The sequence below is a fragment of the Micromesistius poutassou genome, assembly GCF_964030765.1.
Source record: "Micromesistius poutassou genome assembly, chromosome: 8".
NCBI lineage: Eukaryota > Metazoa > Chordata > Actinopteri > Gadiformes > Gadidae > Micromesistius > Micromesistius poutassou.
Window position 1 is genome coordinate 5,559,102 of NC_140278.1, and position 23,180 is coordinate 5,582,281.

The following is a 23,180-nucleotide window of genomic DNA, read 5'->3' on the forward strand; positions in this document are numbered from 1 at the left end:
ATCAATTGTCTTTCAGACGCTTCAATAATGTGGCAGCGATGTTGACGTAGCGTAGAAACGGATCGGCATCTATGGCTGTATTTCTATGATGTTTTTCTCAGACCGTAACATCAAGCTATAACAGTGTAAAGGGCAGTTTACTGCCACTCCAAAATGATTGAGAATGAATGGAAATGTTGAAAAACTCAGTCTGAATGAAATAATTACCCTCCACAATATGTATTTAAATGATAAAACATTTTTTATTTCATAAAACATTTATTCATAAAACTATATACAATGCATGGTAAAACAATCAATATTTTTTAGCTAGAAAACAGATAGAAATATAGCAAACCCAAACGTATCTCTCTGTAAAATATTTATTTGTATAGCATTCACGATAAGTAGTATGATTACTTTCCCTTTGTAATGATTTGTACATTTACTGTGTTGTTGATATTTACATTGTGCCTGTTAACACCTGTTCACATCAGTAAGCAGGTCTACACTGCAGGTTTTGGTTAAAAAAAACATTCACACAACTTAACATACTCTGGTCACACACACACACACACACACACACACACACACACACACACACACACACACACACACACACACACACACACACACACACACACACACACTCTCTCTCTCTCTCTCTCTTAAAGTCATTAGTTTTACAATATGGCTCATCATTATACAAAAGAGAAATCTTGACTTACTGAAACTCCCTCAGACATGGACATAACACCTTAGGCATTGGAACATCTGCAATGCTTAACTATCCCATGGTAAAGTGCAAAAAATATATACTCTTCTTCTGTCCTGTCCTCTCTAACAAAGAAGATGCCCTTTTTGGTAACGGGTGATTGTATTGATTGTTGCATAGCCTATTGACCCATTTAAAGCTTCCAGTTTTCTTTGGCATTTTAGCTTCTAAGCGTTGGTAAGCTCGTCAAAGCTCTTGACGACCTTTGACCTTTGACAGTTGCTTACGCTAAGGCTCTGGATGGATGGACTGTAGTTGGTGTGACACTGTTTCCCCCCGTGGCTTAACACCACAGGTCCTTCTCCTCCGTTGAAGGTGTCGAATGCAGGAGCTCAGCTCCGCTAGGTCCCTTGCGTATTAAGAACGCTATCGACAAGGTCACTGCTGACTATGTGAGCGTTCACACCCGAGTGCTCTCTGTTGATATCCGCCCTGCGCTGCGTGCCAGCGTCGAAGCCCATCCCGACGTCCTCCACCGAAGGAAACCTCTCTTTACTTCTCGTCGCTCACCGAGCAGTCCAGGGGTTTGATGTCCTGTATCTCCATGATCTTGGCGTCCACCTGCAGAAGCCCCTCGACCGCCGACACCTTGAGCTCCTCCTCCTCCTCGGGCACCTTCTCCTCGGAGGAGGAGGAGGAGCGGCTGGACAGCGTGTCCATCTCGTCCTCCACCACGGCCAGCCGCTCCGCCATGCAGTGGGCCGTGAGGCGGGCCTCCGGGTCGTGGTCCCAGCACTCCTCGATGGTGCCGCAGATGGCCGCGATGCCCTGTGGCGGAGGAGGAGGGAGGAGGAAGGAGGGAGGAGGAAGGAGGGAGGAGGAAGGAGGAGGGAGATGTTGGTACGGGGACGAGGGCTGTGCGATCAATCGACTTTTGATCGCGGTTTCAATTTTTTGGGTCAAACAATCTCCAAACTAATATTATCTATAGAGTCTTATCATTATTTTAAATTTTTAACATTTTCTATTTTAACATTTTGTGTATTTTTTTTAAGGGGAAATTTCAAAGTTCTCAGTTACAAAGTGTTTTATTGGAGAGAAATGCTGATTAAATGCATCATGTTTTCAAACTCTAAAATAATCGCTTGAATAATCGTGATTTCAGTACTGATCAAAATAATCGTGATTATTATTTTTCTGATAATGGAGCAGCCCTAACTGGGACTTCCCTGTACTGGACTGGGATGGCATACAGGGGAAGATGCCATGCTGGGGAGGGCAGCGTAGTGGTGAGAGTGAAAGAGGAAGAGAGTTCTGGCAAAGCGGACTGAGATACGAATCTGTTGGTTGGCTAGCAGTTGTTGTTGTTGTTGTTGTTGCCAAAAAGCACATATCATGTGCACCATATGCGTATGTAAGAGGCGATGACATTAGACTATTAGTATTGTTTATATGTTTGAGAGGAAGGATATTGCTCAACTAAAACATGGATTGGGAAACTGATTTGAAACCGATGATCCTTCATGATCGTGGGAATGCGTGGGACTTGGGAAATCGTGAGAAAACAAAACCTCCGTTAGCTAAGGGATGGATATGGAATGTGTCTGAAATCACATTTACATTGTATGCAAAAACGAGTATACTAAAAGTACCCAGATGGGTGTTTTCTGACGAAATTCTTAGTATGCAAAATACGGACACTACAGTCGCTTGGATCACCCATAATGCATTTTGACCCGAGGACAAACGACTTAACAGCGACTTTTAAATGTTATTAAAAACCATTACAACCGCAATATTTGTATTATTATTGCAATCATATCATTGCAAAAACAACCTACTGTTTGGACACATACAACTCAGTGGATTTATAACACGTCTTCATCAATTACGGCCGCCAGGTTTTGGCTACGCACTGTAGCATGGGGGTATACAGTACGGTGGGGTAAAGGTTTTATATTCGGCCACTGCGTTCCCATGTGTCTATGAACGTGTGGGTTGCCTGTAGCGGTCCGTGCGTGGCAGCAGAAGGAGCTGAGGTGTCTCACCGGGTGGCTGAGCCAGGAGTTGCAGATCTCGGGCCGGCCGCGGTCTCTCAGGACGTTGTCCTTCATGCTCTCCACACAGGGGTGCTCTCGCACCTTGGAGCCGAACGGGGGCTCGTAGTCCTTCACCTCTGCAGATGCAAACACACACACACACACACACGCCGCACACAAACACGCATACACACGCACACACACACATACAGAACAAGGTTAGAAACGTTGTGGACAGAACCTCAGGTATGAGGGATCATTGGCCATTTCACTCAGGGGAACAACTTAGTCATCTTGACATTGCATCTTTGTCCCCGGCTGTATATGTATGTATCTCACAATGCATCCACGACAACGGCAACACTCGATCTTTGGCACGTGACCAGCGTTTGTTTGTAAAAACAAGCATTCAGTCGATACTAGCAACCGATGCTTCCCCGGCCTGGGAGCTTTCAAAACACCCAACTCACCATGGGTCACTTTTGTCTTTTTCCTTTTGAGTTGAAAAAAAAACCCCAAGCCTGGGGTAATAAGAGAAAGCTTGGAGTACTGAAACGCTAAAACATGAAAAAGAGAGTTCCGGGATTGTGTCCAGACCTCATGAAATTGAACTCACAACAGCTGCAAAGTTTGTCTGAAACCTTAAAGAGACGGCGCTCAGACGACAGTAACGAAGAGAAACGAGACGAGAACAGCTGCACTTAAGCTGGCGGCTTGGTGAAATTACATTGTTCTGTCATACCCAAATGACATTCAAACTTTAATGATTTACTCATTGAAGTCACGTCTCATCTATTCATTCATGTATTTAATGATCCATCTTTGCCTTATACATTTTCCAAAATGACTATTCTATACTATTATATAAAACTGGACTTTTTCTCAATAGCATCACAAATAAAGTCTATCCTTTTTCCAGGAAGCTGCACATCCATCACTACTAGTATGGTATTCTGCCTCTGGCTGAACAAAGACTCCCCTAAAAACATCTCAAATCATCTCTCTCCCACCTGTGCTGACGTCCTGTGTGCTTAAGCTATGCCCCCATCTGCACTGCCGGGCCCTCCACTTTGACTCCTGATTTGATGACGTGTCAGAAATGTAATGTAATAAATCACACTTTGATGATATAAATGATGCTTCTGGGGTTTCTGTGGCATGCGTGTCCTCGACCGCCCAGAGGAAGTGTGGCGCTCCACGGACAGGAAGTGAAGGCCCTGGATTGGGACTGCGCAGAGAAGCTGACTCTGCAAGGCACACACTTCCTGTTTTTCCCACAAGTGGAACCCGCCCCCCCCTACAGTAGTCCAAAATGAGCCCCCCGCCCATCCATCAAAACACACACACGCACACACACACACACACAACCATGCATACACACACACACACACACAACCACACACACACACACACAACCACACACACACACACACAACACACACACAAAAACACAAAAATACGCACACACGCCAGAGAGTTGGAACAGCAGCTAGGCAGGGGGTGGTTATTGTCCTCAACCTCTCGGCTGTTTGGGTTTCGTGACGAGTTCCAAATCTCACCGGTTTCACACGGGGCCCCGGGAGTCGACGCAGATGCAGCACGGCACAGAGCCCCCGAGAGAACGCGCTTCAAAACAGAGCTACGAAAACAACGGCCTGCGTTTCATCAAACCGACGGGGGGGGCATGAGAGTCATTATCGCAATTACAGAGTTATACGCCGCAGATTTTCTGCGAACGGCCATAAAGCACCGCGAGTCGGTGACGCAATCGCCATCGCGTCCCCATTATGTTTAGTTATTTTTCCCGTGAGCCCCCGTTTTTTAAAAATATAAACAGCAACTCGAACCGAAACGGAGCGAAAGGAAAGTGGGGAATTCCTCACGCGGTCCACCGAGGAAGCTGTTGGATTTATACAAACCAACAAAAAAAAAAAGCGCCACTTGTTTGCCTCCTTTGGAGAGACGCACAGGGCCGGCCTGCACCGGTAGGTGCCGCGGCTCGGCTGCACATGCAGAGCTAACCTGCGGTTTCAGAACACCGTGTCACATGAGGCTGCACCTGGATTCTCCTTCCCTCCGCTCTGCTCCCTCTTCCTCCTCCTCCTCCTCCTCCTCCTCCTCCTCCTCCCCGGCTGTGTGTTTCTACCGTCTGGGGCCCGCGGTAACGGGGGCGTCCCTGCGGGGCCCCAGCGGTCTCAGGGGAAGGGAGGCCCGGTTTACGGCAGCTTCCTTTACAGATTATCTGTCTGGGTCGCGCGTCGCCCAGAGGTTGGCAGCGACCTCGCCGAGGCGACCCGAGGGGCCCTCGGTGGAGGGGGAGGGGGTCCTGGATGCGGTGGCGCTCCACGACCCCCACCTGCCTCGCGGGGGCGGTGGAGGAGTTTTCTTGAGTATTTTTGTTTGCTTTGAAAAGGGAGCGGTCTGAGGGAAGCCGGGGCTTTCTGTGGGGCCCCGGGACGTGAGCCCGCGACCGCGCGCACGTGAAGGGCGTGGGCCCCAGCTGGGGGAAACGGGCCCGAACGTATCCGACGCCTAGACAAACAAACCCAGAGAACGACGGTGAAGCAACGGGGGATTCAGAGGGTTAGGGGACGCGAGGATAAGGATACAAAGGAGAATGGAAAGTTGCGAAAATAACAAAAAATAGTGTGACTGTGTTTTCGTAACAAGCGACGTACACATGAATAGCAGTTCCTTATGCAGACACAAACTATGGTTGTTTTTTTCTCGACGTCCGTTACGAGAACCACACTCTAAAGTTTCAGGCGGGATTCCTGTGGCCGGGTCTGCGGACAGAGTCATTATGACATTGTTTAACTATAACTCTTTTGCCAACAGGGCTTTTTCTTTACGAGCTCCCGGTCAGAGTCAGGTTCATCCAGAGATAGAAAGAGATAGATTAAGATAGATAGATAGATAGGTAGAGAGAGGGGGAGAGAGAGAGAGAGAGAGAATAAAAGATGGATGGAGGTAGATAGAAAAGCAGATCGAGGATAAAGGTTGAGTGATGAGAGAGATAGAGAGACTAGTTTAAGTGCCAGGCGGGAGAGACCATAACTTTAACCACAAACCTGTGCAGGGCCAAAAATATAACTCCTTATAATGAAAACACTAACTGACTCATTGTGACTTCAAAGCAAAACAGCAGGATCTTCAGATATATTCCTCTACTGTTACCGCCAACTCCTGGAGTGCCAGAACACCTGTTATTCCTCACCTACTATCCTGCCCAAGAAATATTAAACACTGCGCTGGGCCAATCATCTCATCGTGTCTGGTTCCCTGCTCTCCTATCGATGGCCAGCAGCCAATAGGAGCCCTTCCCAATTCCAATCCCCAATCCACTGAGGACCTTACACACACCAACCTACAAACTACCCACTACGCCCTGAGATAAAACAGAATGACCCCAGAATATTGAACTGAAACCATCAAGACTGTAGAGCAATCACACTCCTAGAATAGGAGGTGGAGGAAGAGAGTAAAATGGGGGGGACAAATAAAGTGGGGAGGAGGAGAGAGGGATGGAATGAGAAGGAGAGCGATGTACTATAACTGACCAACAACAGGATAGGGTAGTATTTCAATCCAGGGCACCCTCCCCTGTTGTTATGGTGGAGTGGAGAAACTGAGGAGGCAGACGCCACACACACATGCACGTACTCTCACAGGCATACATACAAACACGCGCACACATGCACACCACACACGCACGCACACACACACACACACACACGCTAACCCACACAGCAAACTCCCCGAATCAGATCACAAAAAGAAACAAAGACAGTTTAGGGGCATCTGTCTCTCTCATTCATTCTCTCTTCCTCTTACTCTCACACACACACACACGCACGCACGCACGCACGCACGCACGCACGCACGCACGCACGCACGCACGCACACACACACACACACACGCACACACACACACGCACACACACACACGCACGCACGCACGCACACACACACGCACACACACACACACTTCTGATGGAATGTGTCTGGTTTTTAATGTCTAGCTAAGACGTGGCTTGGGGGATAGAGCATAGACCCTCCTCTGGACCTTCGCTATGACTAGACTGTATTAACATGCACACACGCACGCATACACATCTACGCACATACACACACACACACATACATACATACGCACACACACACACACACACACACACACACACACACACAAACCAGCATCTACAAACCAGAGACCATTGACCCTTCTTGAGATACATGTGCACTCTCTCTCGCTCTCTATCTGTCTATCTCTCCCTCGCTCCGTTGTCTCTCTTCTTGCTTCCCTGCCCATATAAGGGCAATAGTGGCTGAGCTGAGATCGTCTCCGTCCACATATCAGACATTCCACAGACTGCTGCTGCAGCGGACCTGGGGGTGCGGATGGAGCGGGAGGTGCAGGTGGAGGTGCAGGTGGAGGTGGAGGTGGAGGTGGAGGTGGAGGTGGAGGTGGATGAATGGAGGCCGCGGCCCCTGTTCATGCTTGGTGCACCAATACAGGATAATAACAGTAAACAGTACACAGTAAACAGTGTCTTCCACTATCTTTAGGTGGGCTCTAACCTTTTTGACATTTTTGAAATTGTCAAGTTTGTGCCAGGCATAACCCTTCAACACAAAACCCTGATCCTTACCACACAGGAAACCACAGTCTGAACAGTCCTGCTGCCATGTGTGGCTTGCAATCACACACAGGAATGCACACACAGCCACACACACACACACACACACATACACACACACACACACACTGTATCAACATTTGTAAATGCGCTGAAATGACATACCAATGCAGAAGTGCACACCTCATGGGGACGAGTGTGTGTGTGTGTGTGTGTGTGGTTGTTTGTGAGCATGGTGATTGCATGTGTTTTTATCACTTTGGTGTGTTTGTCTATATGTGTGTATGCTGATGTCTGTGAGGATTGTTTTTCCTTGGGTATATATATATCTATCTAAGTTTGGTCCTTTGTCTTTAAGTGTATGTCTGTGTGTTTGCGTGTGAATGTCTATGTTTTGGTGGGTGTGTAAGTCTGCATGTGGGAATGTCTATCTTTTGGTGGGTGTGTTTCCTCTGTGTGTGTGTGTGTGTGCGTACATGCTTTTGCTTGTGTGTGCGTGCGTGCGTGCATGTGTGCGCTTGTGTGCCTGTGCCTGCGCGTGCGCGCGCGCGTGTGTGTGTGTGTGTGCTTGCGTGCATGCGTGCGGGTGTGTGCCTGCGTGCGTGTGTGCGTGTGTGCGCGCTTCTGCTGACCTCCGATGGCCTCACAGCGAGACGTGAGCTCCCAGAGCACCAGGGCCATGGAGTAGACGTCGGTCTGCTTGAAGGACTCGATGTTCTCCAGGTTCAGCCGCGACTCCAGCACCTCCGGGGCCATGTAGCGCGCCGTGCCCACCTGCCGCATCGGACACACAGCCAGGAACGTCAACACATCTCGTCTGGGTAACCCGGCCAGTCCTACTGCACTGGATGAGGCTTCAGAAAGGGGGTTTTGACGTGTTGATTTGAAACCTTTACAGACACAGTCTCCCTAGAACGTGGGTGTTAAGGACAGGGTGTTTGCGATTTTTCTTCCCACCGGGAAAACGCGACTAGCGCCAGCCGAGTGTGTATAATGTTAGCCCGTTAGGCTCTATTACAGAGCCCCGCCTCCAGTGACGTGATTGGTCAAAACAAATATGAAGGGAAGAAAAAGAAAATGCTCCATCTGCCAAGATTTAAGACAGTCTGCTATCTGATTTAAGATTATTATTACATTTTTGATTATTAATTTTTAATCTGATTTATGAAACCATTAATATACTCCACACTGGGTTTGGTCATATATTTGCCTGACATAGAGATAGAGAGTAGAGCTTGGCTCGCTCTGTATTATTCTCTATATTGATCTTTATTAGCCTGTAGTAGGGTTGACAGCTGACTCCTTTCCCACTGGTTCAGGATTATTGAGACAGCAGGGTGGTCTCAGATTCCTGTGTCATGGTGTGAATGCTAGAAAAATGTAACTTTGCACATGCATTCTATCCATGCATATGCATAGACAGAAACCATGCAATCCTGCTCAAACAACATTGGATTAAGATTGGCCTGATTGTGATGCTATAATAAGCACGTTTTTTTTCCATTTTGAATTTAGTGAAAGATTATTTAAATAAAGTACATACAAACTGTAATATATTTGTTATGGAAATAGTGTGATATTTGCCATGTCAACATTACCAAGGCTCAGGACAGTACTATTGCCCCTCCCGAAACTGGCCATGTGCACACAAGAGGAAACTGTCTAGCACAGAGGTTGTGTGTGTGTGTGTGTGTGTGTGCGTGCGTGCGTGCGTGTGTGTGTGTGTGTCTGGGTTGGCGAATGAGTCAAGTCCATGCCACCTGTTGCTGATGCATGTTTGGCCGTGAATCATAAAATCAGGGAAGGAAAACGAGGAACAAAGGACATATAGACTGACTGAGAGCAATATAAAGCTATGGAGACAGACAGAGCTTATCGGAGGGTCACCTCAAGGTGTTCTCTCTCTCTCTCTCTCTCTCTCTCTCTCTCTCTCTCTCTCTCTCTCTCAGTAAATGAGCTCCATCAAAACAAGGCGTGGCGTGGTTAGAAGCAGGGAAAATTGGTAAAGATAAACAAAAATGGCCCGCTATTATCTTGCTCCAGAACCAAACTCTACAAGAAGCCTATAATGGCACAATATTCAGAGCTTAGAGGACAACACAGAATAGAATATCATTTCCCTGATCTCCCTGATCTGATCCCTGCAGGTCCCTGTTGCTGCCTTGCTGTCTGTACAGCTGTGCCGTTGCCTCTCTAACCTATCCTTTCTCACTTTCTCACTGCCCCTTTCCCTCCCCCCCGCCCAAGAAGCCTGTGCTTTTTGTCAGGACATCATTGTAAATAATAACTTGTTCTTAATGATCTGCCTGGTTAAATAAAGGTTTAATAATAATAAAAATAATAATAAAATCAACATCAGTCGAACACGTTTTAAAACACAGCTGGCCGTGCAGCTCAATGGGATTTCTCCTAGGAAGTGATTTGTTTATATGTAACCATTGACTCCTAATACAATTGCTATATTTTTCTACTACTACTACTATTGCTACTACTACTACTACTACTACTACTACTACTACTACTACTACTACTACTACTGCTACTACTACTACTACTACTACTACTACTGCTATTGCTACTACTACTACTACTATTGCTACTACTACTACTACTACTATTGCTGCTACTACTACTACTACTACTACTACTACTACTACTACTACTACTACTACTACTACTACTACTCTTACAATCATAATAATAATCCTTTCTGCAAGGAAAGACCGATAAAGATCAATAGAGAGAGTGAGTGTGTGTGAGAGAGAGAGACAGATAGTAGAGGAAGCACCAGGAGAGGAATAACAAATTCCTGTTATTCCCCATCTCCCACAACAGCAGTGTGGAACACAATAAAAAAAAAAGGCAGGGGATATTTTGTCAGCCAGGATCTCTCCTCTCACCTGCCCGCTGTTGGCCAGGTCGTCCACCGTCAGGAAGTTGTCCAGACGGAGACCCAGTCCAAAGTCACACAGGCAGCACGTCAGGTCGTTCTTCACCAGAATGTTGGAGCTCTTCAGGTCCCGGTGGACGATGGGAACCTGAGGACGTCAACATAGAGGCATCAGGATCAAAATACGGTTCCTGGATGAGGCGGGAAAACAAGTATATACTGTATAGAGTGTGACAGCAGACGATGGATTCAACATGAAACACATTAACATTCCTACGAGCCAGGGCCCTCGAAGGTTAACGTATAGAACACGTATGTGTGTTGGCCTGAGGGCTGCAGTATCCGTTACAGTATTTAGTTAAGACTGTAGGGGTTGAAACAATGTTATTGCGGGCGGTACCTTGGGGCGTCCACAGGGTAGGTGGTCGCTGTGGAGGTGGGCCACTCCCTTGGCCATGGAGCTGCCCAGCACCTTCAGCTCCTCCCAGCTGATGATGTGTCGAGTCAGGTATTCCTGAAACACAGCCATGGCCGTGTGAAAGTGGGGGAAGGAAAATCACAGGAGGCACAGAAGTGAGTTTGAAGTAGTTTGTCTCTCGCGGTTGGTTCTAAATATGATCATTGCCAATCGATATTTAGATTTTCTTTTTTATCTAATCCAAGATTTTCGAACATAAGATTCACCTTTTCGAACATTTATTTTTGAGGGCTTTTTGTGCTTTCTATGGACAGGACAGGGAAGAGAGACAGGGAATTGCATTGAGGAAGAGTGGGAATGACATTGAGCACAAGAGCTCAGGCAGAAATGAGCCATCGGGCCACGCCCGATTAAAACATTTACGAACGCAAGACGCGGGGGGAACGCATATCCCATTCTATTCTGTATACTCTATTCTGTATCCCATTCTATTCTGTATACAGGATTCTTACCTGTAGATTCCCGATGGGATGGAAGGCGGTGATCAACCAGTACTGCTTCTCCACCTTGCGCTCCTCGGCCGTGAGGAAGTGGAGGATGTGCTCGTGTCGGAGGTCCGTGTCCGAGAAGATGTCCTTCTCGTTCTTCCAGGAGGCGTACTCCTCGTAGGGGAAGATCTTGACCGCCACCGTCTCGAACTGGTCCGACGTGCTCTGCTTCAGCTTCCCCTTGTAGACCTGGGCGAAGCGGCCCTTCCCGACCTGGCGCCAAAAAGGGGAACGCCAGTGAGTGATCAGTAAGGTGCGTCGGTATGAATTGTGTATTAGAGAGATAGCAAAAACAAAGCTGGAAGATTGAGTTTAAATTGGCCTTAATCATCCAAAATGCAGTATATGAAGTATAAGTAGGTCTGCTTTAATTGCAATTATTGATCATTTCATTTCAGAGGTCTTTTGAGCAAATCAAGGCAAAGACACTGGAACAGAACAGAGGTGAAAACCTCTTGACCCCTCCCCCCCCCCCACAACAACTCAGCATATCAAGCAAGTTGGCTGCGATTGCTTTCACTTTAGTTTCCGATCCTTTCCGTCTCCGCCAGAGGCCAAACAGAAAAAAAAAAGCCAAGTGGGCCCGACAGAAAAGAGCAGCCCGGGGCACCTGCATGTCCAGCTCGATGGGCAGCGGCTCCGTGTTGTGGTTGAGGTTGTTGGCGTGCGTGGAGCTGCTGTCGGAGCCGTCGTCGTCCATCATGATGGCGCAGGCGTCGCTGCAGTCCAGGCCCCCCGCCTTGGCCTTGCGCTTCTTGCGGCCGTTCTCCCACTCCTTGTTGAGCGTGCGGTGGCGCGCCACGCGGTACCAGTAGAACATGGCCACCACGGCGCACAGCAGCACCGGCAGGGGCAGCAGGCTGATCAGGATGACCGAGAGCATGGGCACCTCCTGGGCGTCCACCACTGGACCGACGAGGAGGAGAGGAGGAGGAGGAGAAGGGGAGAGGAGGAGAATGATGAGTGATCGGTGTAAAAAGGGGCGGGGGGGGGGAGGTTTGTTGGGAGGAGGGGAGAGGAGAGGGGGGTGGAGGGGAGAGGAGGAGTAGGCTAGGGGAGAAAAAGAGAGGGAAGAGGTTGGGAATGGGGAGAGGAGGCTGGGGGAGGAGGGGGGGAGGAGTGAGGGGGTGGAGGAGGAGGGGAGAGGAAAGATGGGAGATGGGAGAGGAGGAGAGCACTGGGGGAGAGGAAGGAGAGTAGGGGAGTGGAGAGTGGAGGAGAGGGGATGAGAGGAGGAGAGGAGGGGAGGGCTGGGGGAGAGGTGAGGGAGAGGACAGGAGAGGAGGGGAGTGGAGAGGAGAGGGGAGGAGAGGATGGGAGGAGGAGAGGAGGACAGATAGAAGGGTGTATAGTAGTTAGGACTCTGAATGAATGTGGTGAGAAAAACAGTCCCACATTCATCCGCATCCACAGCTGTCAGCAGCCTGGAGGATTCCTGTATAACCTTACCATACCACACCACCTCCCCTACCGCAGGCAAATATTATCCTAGCCCCTACAAAACGACAGCCATCTCTCCTTCGAGTCAATTCAGCCACGACTCACTTATAGCTCATTGGGTGTTCTTAATAAGATCGGCTCTAAGCTCCTATTTCCACTGCGCATAATGATCCCCATAACCGCTTAAAGGGCGAGGATAGCGCACGCAAAACAAAGTGTGGGTTTTTCATACTGCAGTGTCTGCTGCGGGCCAGGCGTCTGACTCTGTGCTTGGCCCGCTACGCGCTAGTCAGGCTGCACTGGGCAGTGCCTGCCAAACGGCTCTGGACTCACAGTGCTCTGCAGCACAGCGGCCAGCTCCACCACACGGGGCCCAAGACTTTAACTACCACCTCTGGTTCTGCTGGCAGTCTGCTGGGGGACGGCGGCCAAAGCCCTGAGCTCCACCGAGCAGGAGCAGGAGAACAGTGTAGGGCCTGTCCCGCTCTGGACTGACCAGCAGCCGGCCAGGTCTCTCTCTCTCTCTCTCTCTCTCTCTCTCTCACTCCCTCTGTGTACGTCTGTGATGGGACGATGTGAACGTCAGCCTCAGTCCCGCCACCGCTTCCCCCCCCCCCCCCCCCCCGAATGGTTAACACACACACTTTTTCCACACAAACACACACACACACACACACACACACACACACGCACATGCACATGCACACACGCAAGCATGCACGTACTCACACTCACTCACACACGCAGGAGAACACAAACACATGTACACAGGTGTGATGGGTACCTGTGCACACAGACACAATGTTGAGGAAAATAACTCCTGGATATAAATCTGTTTGATCTTCACTGTATAAATGGCTTTGGGCTTTTGCTTAGATACCGCATTGCAAACATATTAGTACGTTCAAATTGAATAAAAAGCATATTTGCTCAGTGGCTTATGAAGAGTCAAAGTGACTCACTAGTGTGTGTGTGTGTGTGTGTGTGTGTGTGTGTGTTTGTGGGCATGTGGGCGGCCATGTTTTTGCGCGACCGTGTGTTTGCGTGTCTGTGTGTATGTGTGTGTGAGCGTGTTAAACATGTCGGGAATTGGGTGGGCGGGCAGAGTTCTAAGGAACTTGTGTTGCCTTTTCCTATCACCATGCCAGAATGTTCTCACGCTGCACTGAATGAGCTTCAACAAATCATTCAAAACAGGAGAAGAAATGCAGTGTAATTTGTATAATGAAACGCAGCAATAGTGTGCGTGCGTGTGTGTGTGTGTGTGTGTGTGTGTGTGTGTGTGTGTGTGTGTGTGTGTGTGTGTGTGTGTGTGTGTGTGTGTGTGTGTGTGTGTGTGTGTGTGTGTGGCTGTGTGTGTGTGCGTGTGCGCGTGTGTGTGTGTATCAATCAGTGTGCGTGGGTATGTGCATGTCTGTATCAATCAGCAAGTGCACATGTGTGTGTGTATATCTGTGTGTGTGTGTGTGTGTGTGTGTGTGTGTGTGTGTGTGTGTGTGTGTGTGTGTGTGAGTGTGTGTGGGTGCGTGGGTGCACGTGTTGTGTGCGTCTGCACATCGAGACTCGAGCCTTCCCAAAATGTGTGAGTCAGGCTCTGTCCTCTCCATCCAGGATGTCGTTAATGGACTGCGGCACAGCGCTGTAAACAAGAGGACTTGGACGGGACCGGGGGAGCACAGAGGAGCCAGTCTCTCCGGTGAGGGGGCAGAGTGGCAGGCCAGACGTGATTTCATGGTATGACACGAGGGGCCGCATCAGGACAGGAGACAGGAGACTCATCGCACACTGAAAATACATCAGTACTGTGTGTGTGCAGAGTGCATCGGCGGCTGCACACACCACCATCACTAACACACACACAAATTGGGGTAGTGTTGACCATAACGCACACTAACGCACACGGACGCAATCAGCACTGGGATTGGGATTACAGCCCATCATATGATTATGGGATTATGGATCACAACTATAGTTTTCCTTTCTTTTTGTATTGATATATTCAATACATTATATGACAAAAATTCCTTCTGCTAACAAGTGAATGAGCGAGTGTTTTTGCTCTCTCATGTGATCTGTACTGTTTAAGGTTGAGTCCTGTGTGTTTCAGTTGTCATACATTTGTATGCAGCCTTCATCCATTTAAAGAGCCCTAATAAAGCAAGACGCTGTGTGAAAGTCACCTGATGTCGAACCGAGTCTGTGACCGCACATTCGAGGGAGGATGCGGTGATTCAGGGACTAGGAATGCTTTTGGCGGTGCCAAAGACAGAGAGTGAGAAAGAGACACGTGGTGCTGAACAACGTCCAGGAGTCAGCAGTCAAGACTATACGCTGCAGAATCCTTATCTAACCCTGTGTTTGTCTGTGATAAAAAAGCCGCATATCTGATCGTAACATTATAACATTGTTAGACTTTGCGTTGCCCAGCCTTCTCCCAATAGATTCTCCCCCCACCCTCTGTGTATTAATATCTTGCTTTCATCCAGACGGAAGGGTATCATGTTAGGATGGAGGAGGGAGAGGTGGTGACTAAAAGTGAATATCATAAACAATATTGAACAATATTTATCTCTCGTTATGGTAACGGTTAGCTAGCTGGGCAGCAGCAGTCGTGATTGTAAACACATTAAATGTCAGCCCACTTCTCCATTTCGCTCTCGCCTCGGTTGTTTTTCTTCAACCGTCGTTTCTCACGGTCACACCCCATGCACTTGTTTTTAACTGACTTAATTACTTTATCTTTATCTCTGTGTGCGTCTTTTGTTTGTCTTTTCTTCTCTTTCCATCCTGAGAATGAGCTAATGAGTCACTGTTCTATCAAATCTAAAGATCCCGGCTTTGAATACACCGGCACAGCTATGTTTTCCTATCACCCGAGACCATCAGCTTCGTCATCATCATCATCATCTCCTCCTCCTAGTTCCTCGTCTAGTCTTCTTCTTCCTCTTTGCAGGCTAGAATGGGACTAATAATGGATTCTTTCCCTGTTATATTTTATTCTGGTTCTTGATTTCCTCTTTCTTTTTTTAATAACCCCTCCAGGCAAAATGTAAACATCTCTTTCCCTGAAACGCCCTGAAATGGATTCGGTTTTGAGATTATTACGAACGGTTAACTGAGCATCAAACAACAACCGTTCAAAACAAATAATTGCTTCAGTGGAAAACGATTTCTTGCTGCCAGTACTTGATGACTACACTTGTTGTCTGGCTAACAGCATCTGGAAACACAAGTATAACCAATAAACCACCGATCAAGCATCAAGTCTCAGCCGGTGCACGCTGTTGGTAAGGGCGGGGTGTGGTAACATATTTATGAGACAACTACTGGCATGAAAAACACTCTCGCAAACAGACAGTTTTCATGTTCCTACGTCTGTAATCCCGGAAAAGCCACAGGAACCCTGGCCCCTTTTAAAATGTCACTGCTAATTATGTCTGTGTTTGTTTAGCTGAATAATAAAAATGAAGGTTTTTTAATAACGAACAAACCAAAACGCTAATGATTCGTGTCTGCTCCATGCTACGGAGAGTCCAGACGCGACTTGCACCTTACATCCCTTCCGTGTCATTAGTACTTTGTACCATTTTATTCCCATTAACCCTGCCTGTTCCAGTCTGGTGATACCATCAAGCCGGATAATTAAATAAAAACACAGAGGAATGACTTGGCATCGCGGCTCGGGAATGGTTGGAACACCACCACCACTGAGACGAGACAGCGACACAGGGATGCATCGGCCATCAACCAAGCGGTTTAGCGTCGTTGGCTACATTACCGCCAGGCGCTGACAGCACGCAGATTAGCATTTTATGACAAACAACACTGATGAACATGTGTCCCGGCTGGGTTTGAACGCTGTCCCGGGACTGCGATACGTGCCGAGAGGGTCGGGACAAAGGGTGCTTTGCTGTCTTCTTAGCAGACATCTGTTTCTGATAGGCCGGGAGACTACAGGCTACAGGGCCTACAGGGCCTTATCGAAGGACATCAGCCCTGTGTGTGTGTGTGTGTGTGTGTGTGTGTCGGATAATGTCTACGCTTCAGGACATGTGTACATGGGCTGTGTGTACCACTGACGCATCCGAAATATCGTGTCCGTTTTTAAATTCATTTGAAAGAAATCACCAAGTAAAAATTAATGCGATGACGGTAGACTTTATATTCATCGTGTTATCAAGTCCCCTAAAAGTGGTTCATCCCCTAAGCCACTACGTACAATATGCAACGGCGGTTTGGAGAGTATAACCCAAAGCCACTTTTAAGGGGAAAAGCCGCCTATAAAAGTGCATTTCAAGATATCTAGTCGCTGTAACCACACTCGCTCCCATTAATTATGATCCCAGTATGTGTCACGCAGTCCCATAGTTGCAGGCCCTTCCTCACACACCTCGCCCTGCTCCATGTGGCAGTGGAACCCCGTGGGTCAGCAGCAGTGATGAAAGGCCCGCGCCAGAGGGATGCTCCGTCTGGGAGCAGCCACGCCAGCCATGTGTTGGAATAACCCGTGGCTCTGCTCCAGTAAATAAACACGCACTTCCTGCTCCATCCATCCTCAATGGGAGGAAAGGGCCACAACCCTCATCCCTCTGTGTGTGTGTGTGCTGTGTGTGCTGTGTGCTTGGTGTGTGTGTGTGTGTGTGTGTGTGTGTGTGTGCTTGGTGTGTGTGTGTGTGTGTGTGTGCTTGGTGTGTGTTTGGTGTGTGTGTGCGTGTGCATGTGTTTGGTGTGTGTGTGTGTGTGTGTGTGTGTGTGTGTGTGTGTGTGTGTGCATGTGTTTGGTGTGTGTGCATGTGTGCGTGTGCATGTGTGCTGTGTGTGTGTGCGTGTGCGTGTGTGTGTGTGCATGTGTGTGTGCGTGTGCGCTGTGTGTGTGTGCGTGTATGTGTTTGGTGTGTGTGTGTGCGCTGTGTGTGTGCATGTGCGTGTGTGCGTGTGTCAGATTGAAACAGCTCGGCAGGCTCCGTTACGCATCTGTTGCCAGACCTCAGAGGTTGACAGCTTCAAGCATGAAGCCGGTCAGGTCTCCTTTTCAACTTCCTCTATGGTGTCTTCAGTGCATTATGCCCAAGTGGAGCGCTGTGTACAGAGCTATGTAGAGTAGAGCTCGGTAGAGAGAGTAGAATACAGTATAGTAGAGCAATATTGAATAGAATAGAGATACTAACCAGAGTAATATTAGGTTATAGTAGTATAATAATATAGAATAGAGTGCTGCATAGGATAATACAGTATAGTAGAGCAAAATCAAGTAGTAGAGCAGAGAAGGCTATTATGATACTGAGTAGAGTAGTATTGAGAAGAGCATAAGAATATAGGATAGAGTACAGTATAGTAGAATACAGTAGCATCGAGTACTGTTCCGTAGAGTAGAGTAATATTAAGGAGAGAATAGGGTAGAGTAGCGTAATGTTGATAAGAGCACAGTAACGTAGAGTGGATTAATATTAAGTAGAGTAAAGTGCATGAGGGTAATGCCGACAAGAGTACAGTAAAGTAGAGTACAGTAATAAAGAGTCGAGCACAGTAGAGTAGAGAATACAGAGCAGAGTCACATAGAGCAGAGTAGAGTAGAGGTAGAAGCTAGACTCGTAAGGGTGACAAAAGGACAGCACAACAGAGAGTCAACACATGACAGTGCAGCAGAGCAGCCCGTAACAGAGCAGCCAGTAACAGAGCAGCCAGTAACAGAGCAGCCCGTAACAGAGCAGCCCGTAACAGAGCAGCCAGTAACAGAGCAGCCAGTAACAGAGCAGCCCGTAACAGAGCAGCCCGTAACAGAGCAGCCCGTAACAGAGCAGCCAGTAACAGAGCAGCCAGTAACAGAGCAGCCCGTGGCCCTTCTGGCAGGAGGAATTCTCCAAACGTGTAATGGCTGTCTGTGAGATAATGAAGCTGTTCCCCCCCCCCCTCCTGTTGTTGTGCAGCAGACGCAGGGCCCACGAGCGGGGCTACGTCATGGGCCCGGCTTGCCGCCGAGGTGTAGGGTGTCTGGAGGGGCCTGCACGCCATGTGTTAGAGATGGTTCTGATTTGAGTTAAACACAGACAGGAAACCGCGTGTCTGAGCTCTCTAGGACACTGCCATGCACACACACACACACACGCGCGCGTGCGTGCGTGTGCGAGCGCGTACATGAAGGACACCGCACACACACATACAGTCAGACACGTAGAGACACACACATACACGCACGCACACACACATACACACATGCAGACTGTGCCGGTGTGCGCATGTGTGTACACACAGAGTTTACACGCAATCACAAAATCTTTTCTCCTCTCAGACCCACACATGTACACACACACACACACACACACACACACACAAAAACACACTGGTGTGAACCCATGGATTCACACAGACAGATTTACCAACCATCACAAAACGGGCTCTCTCGTGAACTCTCACTGCCACACATTCACCACTTAAGGGCACGTTATTGTACCAATGACTCCTTCAATGTCTTGGGTATTTTTCCACTTTCTCACTCTGTTTGTGATGCCCTCATCACACCACCACTGCTTGGTAAAAACCAAAGCCACTCGCCTTGAAAAAACAGTCACCCCTAAATGCTCCCACCACCACTAATTGGCAAGTGAAATGTGCTCAGCACTAATTTACTCATTGCTGTAAAGAATGGCTGGGAGTTAAGTAGACGCTATAAAAAAAAAAGCGACGCAGAGAGCAGGTCGAAAATAGAGAACTTCTGTGTGAGTAACATCTACAGTACACGTGTGTGTTGAGTTGAGAGGACTTTTAAAAAAAAGCAATTGTGTCAAGGTTTAACAATTGTTATTTTTATTTGGAAGAATTAGTGCATTGTTAAGTGCATCATTCAGATTCCTCTCCAACAATTGAGGGAGCAAGTTATAGTAGTGCGCAGCCATTTGCAAGACAAACGATTTGAATGTTTGCTTTGGCGCTTTTGACCGTGGCAGAGTTAACCGTTAACTGTTAACTGTTAACTGTTAGCCATTGGGATTCTGCAGTTGGTAGGATCTGAGGTGCAACAACAAACACTGTCAAGTGGAAAATCCCCTGTCCCTATCTAGAGTTCAGAGTGTGATAGCAAGAACAATGACCATCTGCTCTGGCTGGGACACTATCCAATTCCTTATAAGAAAGCACAGAAAAAAAAACACCACACACACTAGTAGTGTCCCTTTTAAAAATCCTGCATTGATTTACAGTAGCTGTATCATCAGTTGACTTTACACAAATCAAACAAAACTGGGGTTTTTCCAAAGAAAATATTCGGATCTACATCGGGGCAGCACGCTAGTGCGCTACTGCACCGATGCACGCTACCGTAAACAACACACACACATGCACACTATGTGTCCCTTAGCATGCTAATGCGCTAAAGACTACACGACGGGGCAGTAGCGTGCTAGCGCGCCCCTCATGGCCTTCCCTTAGCTACGAGCGGCGACTGCGGCGGTGATGTGGGGAGCATCACTGTGACTTCATCTTGTGAAAGGAGGAGGGGGGAGGGGGGGGGGCGTGGGGGGGGGGCGGGGCGGCGTGTCTCACCGGGGACGAAGGACATGTTGTCGTTACACTCCTCGGCGACGCAGGAGCAGACGAAGGCCGGCCCCCCGGTGGTGTTCTTCTCCGTCATGACGCACGCCGTGTTGTTGGCGTCGTCCAGCCGCACGCCGTACAGACTCTGGGACGGGTCGTGGCACAGGGTCTCCACCGAGAAGCTGCTCTCGTTCCTCCTCCTGGGGGGGGGCGAGGGAGGGGGAGGGGGAGAGAGGGAGAGAGGGAGAGGCGGGGAAGGAGTGGGAGAGGGGGAGAGGGGGTGAGAGGTCAGAGAAAAGAATACCAATGTTTAGTTATCCAAAAATCAATGTTAGCACTGTAAACGATTATTGAGACTTTGCCCCGCAGTGTTTACAAATCATAACAGAAATACACACAAACCTAGACTAAACCCTTTTCCATCATAACACTGTTATGATGGAAGAGGATATGCAGGTGGACATGTATCATGAATCAATGATTGATCACTTTGACTTGATTTGACTGTTTTGGGAGTGGCTATAGTAACACAGTTCTAGTAATCTCAAGTCAGTTTGAGGACCGGACTATTTAGTAAGAGTAAAAGTGAGCCGTACACGACGGCTGAACACGTTAACAGGGTTCAGGGAGGGCAGACCGCCAGACAGACCGTGGTAGAGACCCAGGTAGATGTAAAGATGGAGACAGTGCCGACAGACAGATAAGAACCAACACACACAACACACACAACACACACAACACACACACACACACACACACACACACACACACACACACACACACGCCGAGGTACATACCAGATGGCCACGCAGATCTCCTCCTCCTCCAGGCAGATGGCGGTGATGGAGCAGTTGGAGAAGCAGGTGCCCGTGCCGTTGCAGGAGGACGGCTCCAGGTCGCAGAACTTACACAGCTTCCTGAGCGGCATGGCCGGGTGGAACATGCCGGCTAGACAAGACACAGGGGAAGCAGAAGACGGTCGGTCGGTCAGGGTCGTAGGGGTTGACGCCATTGTGATGATAACACACACACGTATACACACAAAAACACACGCACGCGCGACGTGGATGAACCAAAATGAAGTTGGATCTCCGCCGCCGCACAGTCGATATGTCGCACGGTGGATGTTGGCTCCGTCAAAAGCGACAGCGTTTTGATTCTGGATTCGGCTAGGCTTCGCACAAATGAAGGGTAACGCTAAACTCTTTAGGCACATGCAACATACAACCCCAGCTTGTTTAGAATGAGGATGAAAACCCTCCAGAGACACACACACACACACACACACACACACACACACACACACGGTGATCAAGCTCCCTGGTTTGGACTGATGCCAAGTCTGTGGGGAAACATCAGCACACAGAGACGCAGGGCTTTGATCGCCCTTCTTACTGTAATGGCTGTTTGATGATTCTGGTCTGGGCACCCATGGTTCACGGGATGGATTTCACATCAGCACCCCTAAACGTGGGTCAAGCACTGAACCAGGTGTGGACATTCGACTACTTGTAATAAAATAAAATAGAAACCAGCCTGGCTTCTACTCTTTGCAAATGTGTTCTACATTGAGAGGGAACAGGCGTCCCCCGGCGAGCATGCGTCTCCGGAGCTAAAGGTCGCGGTAGTTTCAAGGTAGACACGTGAATGTGTGCGTGTTGCGTTGACAGAGTAAATCATTTGAATCGTATATTTACGACTGCATGACATTTATGTCTTCACTGTTTGTGTGTTAAGTGTGTTTGTGTGTTAAATGTTTTAAGTGAGTGTTAAGTGTGTGTGTGTTAAGTGTGTGTTAAGTGTGTGTTAAGTGTGTGTGTGTGTGTGCGTGCGTGCGTGTGGTGACGATGCCGCCTGTATTTTTCAGTATGATCGTTGTGCTTAAACAATGGCATGTGGAACTAACCACAAGTAGAAAGGGAATCCATATCTGCTGCCATGATGAATCCGAAACCTACACATACCGGTGAACCTGCACTTACAAGTGAGTCACCGTGGTTATCAAAGTAAAAGCCCCAACTGTACTTAACAACTCACTGTGTGTGTGTGTGTGTGTGTGTGTGTGTGTGTGCGTGTGTTTATACAACAACCTAGGCTAATAAAAACCTTTGTTTTGCCACGTCTGGCATGAGAAACGATGTGGCAGTTTCAAACACACACAATGTCTCCCCATAACGACATCATTATTTGACCATATAATGATGTCGATGTGGCAGTTTCAAACACACACAATGTCTCCCCATAACGACATCATTATTTGACCATATAATTATTTAATTATTTCATGATGTACGACTAAACAATGACAAAAGAAACTACCACCACATAATAACTCACTTCTGTGCTTCCAAAATGGCAGCGGCCATTGTGGTGTGAAGGCGCGACGTACCAGCTCTATACCCTAATGAATACGTGGAGTAGTCATCCACTGGGCCCTGACAGACGTTCTGGGGAACTGCTGAGCAGGTGTGTTGACACGGGCTGCATGGTGCAGAGCTGTCGCCTCAAGACAGCCGCCATACATATGCATATCAGTTCAGGACGACATCAAGGCCCAAGGATTACCCAGAACTCAAACCACAAATGTTTTGAGGTAAGCACTGATAGAATGACGCCTGTCTCCCACGCACGTGCGCATATGCACACAAACAGAAAATACACACACACACACACACACACTCACACCCACACACATATTGCAGCTCGGGGAGATTCCTACAGAAGAGGCTATCAGATATGATTGAGGGCCAATACACCATGGTAAAAGCTCTGTCTCTGTTCAACTGCAAGTAACCCCCGCAGATCTGGAGGTAGACAAAACATTGGTATGGAGAGAGCCTACTCTGCCCTATCACAGCATCAGTCTGGAGGCGCACGTCTTAAAAAGCTTTGGGAAGACAGACGACGCACTCTTTAACCAAGACTGGGTTTTTTTAAAAAGTAAAGCATGGGAGATGGAATCGATCAGGCATAAATACAGG

General features: G+C 48.2%; 1 protein-coding gene across 1 annotated transcript; it reads right to left on the reverse strand.

Annotated features, from left to right (window-relative positions):
• Positions 1–295: 295 nt before the first annotated feature.
• LOC311351492 (TGF-beta receptor type-2-like) lies at positions 296–21,144 on the reverse strand. Its single transcript, XM_084471639.1, has 9 exons — positions 20,997–21,144; positions 20,209–20,399; positions 11,840–12,135; positions 11,194–11,442; positions 10,664–10,777; positions 10,274–10,411; positions 8,006–8,147; positions 2,743–2,870; positions 296–1,522 (listed from the first exon to the last, which is right to left on the reverse strand). Exons 1-9 carry the CDS (start codon positions 21,140–21,142, stop codon positions 1,247–1,249), a joined length of 1,680 nt encoding a protein of 559 aa, XP_084327765.1. The 5' UTR covers positions 21,143–21,144; the 3' UTR covers positions 296–1,246.
• Between the last annotated feature and the right edge of the window lie 2,036 nt (positions 21,145–23,180).

What these genes read in the sequence shown, in the direction of transcription:
- LOC311351492 (XM_084471639.1), bottom strand. Translation starts at nt 21,142, where the DNA reads ATGTTCCACCCGGCCATGCCGCTCAGGAAGCTGTGTAAGTTCTGCGAC. An exon ending in TACCCTGTGGACGCCCCAAG is followed by an intron (nt 10,412 to 10,663) that starts GTACCGCCCGCA and finishes TGACGTCCTCAG; the next exon opens with GTTCCCATCGTCCACCGGGA. An exon ending in TCGCTGTGAGGCCATCGGAG is followed by an intron (nt 2,871 to 8,005) that starts GTCAGCAGAAGC and finishes TTGCATCTGCAG; the next exon opens with AGGTGAAGGACTACGAGCCC.